Raw genomic sequence first — 6,039 nt, 5'->3', positions numbered from 1 at the left:
TTGGTTTTAAATTTCAACTGCAGCTTTGCCACAATGGCCGTGACTATAGTAACTGGTGGTGAGCTGCTCCTGCCTGTTTGCTTTGTAATCCTACACTTTCAAAAGAAGAAGCGAAAAGGAGCTGTTTGTTTTCGTTTAATGGGTCAATGGTTTTGGATGGTTTCTAGTGCTATCAGCCATAGGAAAGATCCTAACTCTTCAGAGTTACGGTTGAGCCTTGAGCTATCACTGACAGCACAAAGTAATCAGTCAGAGGGTTTGGCATGCAGGGTGTCCTCACAATAACTAGGGATTTTTTGGCAGTGGGTTTCATTCTGAAATAATTATCACAACACATCAAACAATAACTGTATGAAAGATTCATTAAAAAGGCAATATCTGCATGTTTTTAGAAATATTAAATATCCAACCGCTGTATAATTACATGAGTGCAGTCTCACAACTTATTAAATCAAATAAAGCTGCGGTAAAGAGAGGGTGGGGCACTTTGTAGCTTACTGCAGTAAAGCTTCATTTACTGAGGAATGTATCACATATGCTGAATTATGAGAGCTCACATCAACAGCAACAGAGCTTTCAATTTTTAAGTTATCTTTGTTTTTATTCTTTAAATGGATTCATACACTTTAGAAATATACCTGCCCTTTTTTACTATTCTGCTCTATATGTCTATGTTGTGAGTAACCGTGCAGGTTTGTGTGTGAATCCTCTGATTAAAGAGGAGTGTAAGACGGCTGTGACATTTATAGTCTCCACTCGCACACCTGCTCCAGCTGGGCAGCCAGGTTTGACTTCTCACCCTGCTGCTGGTGCTGGCGCTGCCTTTCACCTGACCACTGCACCAATTACATCTTCATAAACAGCATAATGTCCAGCTGAGTGGTTGGCCGATTGTTAAAGAGCTCTCTCTCTCTCCTCTCTCTCTCTCTCTCTCTCTCTCTCTCTCTGCCCCCTCCAGCTCTGCCAGGGCTCACAGCACTATCTCCCCCGGCATCCAACAGTGAGCCTGAGCAACAGTTCCTCCCCTCGCATGTTTACAAACAGAGACCACAGGAATCTAACTGATGAGCCAAGAACTGCAAGGGAGAGGGGAGAGAGAGAGGCATGAGCTGTGCTCTCTGACAAACAGCTGATCACAATCACGTTTGAACTAGGGTGGTTTCAAAACAGCAAATGTGTGCTTGTGTCACTATTCTGCATTTTGGTTTGGTTTGTCACTTTGTTGTGAGGAAATGGCCTTAAAACACAGTGTAATGAGGGATGCAGAACCACGGCGGGTTGTGGTGGGCAATCTTTGTCATTCATCCTTGAATGATGTGTGAGTGGAGATCCAAGCCATTCCATCAATTCAGCATGGCCGAAACATTGCAACGTGTTAACACCCTTTGGCACTGGACAAACTCTCCCTTATCTCTGCAGACGCAGGAGTAAATAGGAGGCCTGCTTCACACACTTAGGCATTCTGGGCATACCGCGGGGCTTCCAGGGGGCTGTTCTGTTCACATGCACACACACTCACAAGCACACCATCTGGACAGAACACTGCTGGACATGTGTGGTTTAGCTCAGTGTGCACATTTAAGTTCCGCCAGTCAGTGGGGGTCAGTCGGTGTGGCCTGTAAAGACAAAACATAAACAGAGATGCATGGTGCAGTATGTGAATAGTGAACACCTTGGGATGCAGGATAAAGCGCTTTTATAGGGAAACATCACAGCTGTAAAATGACACATTAACACTAACACATTAATCATACAATTATTGACACATCATGCCCCCATTGGAATTTGTCTGTTTATGTCATAGGCCTAATGATTTTTTTATTAGAGTGAAATAATGGATGATTCTTAGGGTAGCCTATAAATGCAGACAGTCACAGAATTTTTAAGTTTTTGCAGTTTGCACAATAATAGCATAGGATTCTTCAAAAAAATCCTGTGGACTTTAGGACAATCCAGAGGATAGGCTACCACGGAAAGAAGAGAAGATAGAAAAAAAAGGGAAAAGTTTTAGGACGGGCCTCTGATGACGTGCAGGGCCTGCAGGGCGGCGTTTCTCAGGCGGAGTCTGACTGGGGTGTGTGAGCCACATCTGGAATAGTAGCTACAGAGAAAGAAGTCGACAGAATCAGAACCTCGCTGATACTTTCCCCAACTCTTCACTTCAGCACTCCCTATTTCTCGGAAACAAACCTCTTGCTTGCCTATTTGTAAGTTGGACTAATGTTTTGGAGTTCCTTTTTTTTGGCAGTGAACTGATTTTTTTTAATTGACTTTTTCCCCAACTCATACAACAGGACGTCACCCCTGGACTTTAAATCGACTTTGGATTTACTTATAAGAAGCGAAAAAGCAACTGCGTCTCATATGTGGCGGCTTGACTAACTCCCTCGTCTATCACCATTGTAGATTTAGAGAGCCTAGACAGTCAAAAGCTTGATGGTCGCGCATGGCGACACTACGCTGGAATGTTTTTCATGCAGATGGGTTGAGTTTGTTTTCCAGCAGCATGCTTTGATTAATCTTGAGTCAGCCGTTCTTACTCACATCGACCTCATTTTCGCCGAGCTTTTCTCCTGAGCTCTTTCACTTAATATGCAAGCACACGTTGCTTAAATTGATGCGTTGTAATTAAATCATTTGGAGTTGTAAAATAGATCAACGGTTCGTGAAATCAACTTGAGAATCGATTTAGTATCATTACAGCTCGACTTTAAACTCAACATTGCCCATGTTAGCACCATCAGGAAGAAATTATAGTTTTTTCCCTTCTTCCTTTCTTTCTACGTTTGAGTGTAAGGGGATACTTTCACATTCAGGTAAACATTGCGGTTGGTGCAGAAGTGAGGAAATAGCGCCACCTGGCGTCGAGATGAGCTAATATTGAGCTGCACGCCTCAACATGGGTTATGGAGGGTTGGTAAACTCATGTGGATTTTTTTTGTCTCTTGTATCCCTCTAGATCTATTTGACAAAATGCTGCTCATTCTGCTTGGAGTGCTTATTTTGCACCTAATCATTCTCACTCTTCTCATCGTGTCGACAGCAGCCAGTGTAAGTTGTTCTGTTACACTTTATTCACTTTTAAATTGTGAAAAAAGCATAATGGAACAGGGGCATGGTGTGAATAAGCTAGACTCTAGTTGCGTTATTGTAATGATCATTAACTGTTATTGGTGTTGAAGATTATAGCCCTCGGTTGTGCTGTGGATGCTTCAGCGTATTTAAATGTTTCTGTGTTGTTGTGTTTACCAGGCCTGGTCTGTAGGTGGGGAGATCAGCAAAGATCTATGGTACAGCTGCATGACAACTAATGGAGGCTACCACTGCCAGACAGCCACCACTGAAGGTTAGTCAGCATTCCAGGAAAAAATTAAAATCTATTATGTATTGTTTTTGTTATTGCCTTTGGTATGGGAAAAGCTATGAATGTGTTTAAATGCATGCTCTCCATCTGTCTTCTAGACTGGATCCAGGCAGTGCAAGCCCTCATGATCCTGTCCCTGCTATTCTGCTTCTTCTCCCTCATTGCGTTCGTGTTTCAGCTGTTCAATCTGGTCAAGGGCGGACGCTTCTTCTTTACTGCCATCTTCCAGATCTTGGCAAGTGAGTATGACTTCATCACATGTGACGGGTCACACCCAGAGCGGAGTTGGGTGGAGTCGTGAGATCATTTTGCTGTCAGATCCTCCTCACCACTCTTCTCGTCTCTCCTAGGTGTGTTTGTGATGTGCGGGGCGATCATCTACACCGTGATGAGTCCGGATAATGGATCCGGCACACAATTCGGGTATGCCTATGTGCTGGCCTGGGTGGCTTTCCCTCTCTGTCTCATCAGCGGCCTCATTTATATCATCCTGAGGAAGAAAGAATGAGAGAAGGAGCAGAGGAGAAAAGAGGAGGGGTAGTTACTGTAAGATACCCCTTACAACAACATCACACTGTGCCTACTGCCCACAGACCAGACTGACATCCCACAACAATACAACAAAAGTGCATGTGTCACTAAAAATTGTAAACACAAAAGGGAGACATTTATCACAACAGGGGATCTTTTTGCTGTATTTCAGTATCCATTATGTTCCCATCAAATGCTGAAAAATATCACACCTGTTCACATTGTGAATTTTAACAAAGTGTCACTACATGTTTCCCGCGGTGACAGATTGTCTTCAAAATGTGTTTATATATGTGTTGGCGACATATTGACTTTTGTTGCATGCTGGCACCCACAAATCGTGTGATTATAACAAAGATGAGTAATCCTGCCTCGCTTCAGTACAAAGATGTACATAGTGTCTGTGGCTTTTAGACATATTTATAACATTTTTACATACATTTTGTACATAGTTTTGTCAAGTTAACATTATCATGCTCTTTTATGTGATAGATTTTTTTGTCTCTCACAAATCATGCAGCTGTGCCAAAGAGATGTCGCTTAAACTGCAAGAGTATCAAGCTTGTTTTGGAGTGTCGAATGCTTTGAACCACGTGCCTTACTTAGAATATCTGTGTTCGTCTTGAAGGAAATGCTAACACTCCTCAGAAAAAAGATAACAATAAGAAGTCTTAATAAACTCATGAAGTTTTTCTGAATTATAATTGTACTTGATATGCCAAATTAAAAAATGGTTTTGCATTTTGTAATCTAGTTTTGAAAGAAATGGTGCTTTTTATACTATTCTTGAAATGTATAGCCTACTTTGTGATGAAAATGTGTCATGTCCTGTGATTAATTTGCTTTGTACAAACCCCAGTTTGCATTTGTGTCAGTATTCTTCTAAATAAACCCTTTGGAATTAATGATTCTTTGTTGTAAGGTCCAACTATATCCAACTATATGTAGAATTTACAGAGATTGGTTGAATGACCTGTGTGCAAGTATAAATTTAGTGTTCACATCACACATTGACCTTTTTTTTAACCTGATATTTCTTGTTCAGTGGTCTTACTCTGAACTCATATTAGCTCATGTATTGACAATATAGTATGCACGGACTAGCAAATGGCAAAAGTGTTGAAGACTGTTGAAGCTCCTTGTAGTAGCTTAGTTAATTGAGTACCACTTGGTGGAGCTGTGACACAAAACACTCCCAGGACGTTCACCTTAGGGTGAAATATATGAACACTACATAGTCATATTCAGATAAGATAAATGCATTGAGTTTAAATACAGAATGAGGACTTGGTGAAATAAATCAATGCTTTTGAAAAATTAAAAATCACTAGTTTGTACGCAGTGACTTCTAATAAAAAGGATTTCTCAGTAAAACTGATGCTCAAATAGCTTGTCATGCACATTTATCCTGACTATAAATGGACACACTTTAAACAAATAGCACCACCTGGCTACAGTTTGAGGACATGTTTATTAACTGCTGGAAACTTGACACATTATTTTAGCAAAACGACATAAACAAATACAGTTGCCTCAACAGCATCTCTGTGATGAAAAATCTGACATATTTAGATGTCACAGTAATGTTAAGCCTTTAACACTCATTGGAGAAATTGACTCTACTGACTGAATTTATGAGGTGCAGGTATCACCACTAGATGTCAGTAGAGGATTTATTCACGAGTTCTAGCATTTGTTTTATTCAGTGGTGGCAGAAGTATTCCGGACTTACTTAAGTATAAGCATCACGATCAAGTACCAAGAGTCAAAGTACTCATTATGCAGAGGGGTCAATTTCAGAATCATATATATTATATGACTGGATTATAATTAGTCATGCACTAATGTGTAAGCATCACTAATGTTGCAGCTGGTAAAGGTGGAACATATTTTATTCTATATGTCTAGGAGACAACCAATTGGCAAGAGTCCATTAAATTGTGTTTTAACCTACATTACATTACGCATCTAAGCAGTCTGTGGTGAATGTTCATGGCAAGAAGAACATTTTGAAGGATCACATTGCTTAAAGTTCCACTAGGTGGGGACTGAAATCAACATTTACTTGTAACACATTTTCTCCAAAGATCTTTTTTTGAAGCTTTTTAAATTTTGAAAAAAATAATCAAAACTCTGTAGGTTGT

At 40.5% G+C, this 6,039-nt stretch overlaps 1 protein-coding gene across 1 annotated transcript; it reads left to right on the top strand.

Annotated features, from left to right (window-relative positions):
• The first annotated feature begins 1,972 nt into the window (after positions 1 to 1,972).
• LOC116059639 (peripheral myelin protein 22-like) lies at positions 1,973 to 4,800 on the top strand. The gene is made up of 5 exons (XM_031312867.2): positions 1,973 to 2,207; positions 2,960 to 3,051; positions 3,253 to 3,346; positions 3,463 to 3,603; positions 3,715 to 4,800. Exons 2-5 carry the CDS (start codon positions 2,974 to 2,976, stop codon positions 3,870 to 3,872), a joined length of 471 nt encoding a protein of 156 aa, XP_031168727.1. The 5' UTR covers positions 1,973 to 2,207; positions 2,960 to 2,973; the 3' UTR covers positions 3,873 to 4,800.
• The last annotated feature ends 1,239 nt before the right edge of the window (positions 4,801 to 6,039 follow it).

Source organism: Sander lucioperca, chromosome 21, assembly GCF_008315115.2.
Source record: "Sander lucioperca isolate FBNREF2018 chromosome 21, SLUC_FBN_1.2, whole genome shotgun sequence".
NCBI classification, from domain to species: Eukaryota; Metazoa; Chordata; class Actinopteri; order Perciformes; family Percidae; genus Sander; species Sander lucioperca.
This window is presented reverse-complemented; position numbering and strand designations above follow the sequence as displayed.

Coding starts and splice junctions, on each gene's coding strand:
- LOC116059639 (XM_031312867.2), top strand. CDS start 2,974: ATGCTGCTCATTCTGCTTGGAGTGCTTATTTTGCACCTAATCATTCTC. Junction 3,052..3,252: donor TCGTGTCGACAGCAGCCAGT/GTAAGTTGTTCT, acceptor TGTGTTTACCAG/GCCTGGTCTGTAGGTGGGGA. Junction 3,604..3,714: donor CATCTTCCAGATCTTGGCAA/GTGAGTATGACT, acceptor CGTCTCTCCTAG/GTGTGTTTGTGATGTGCGGG.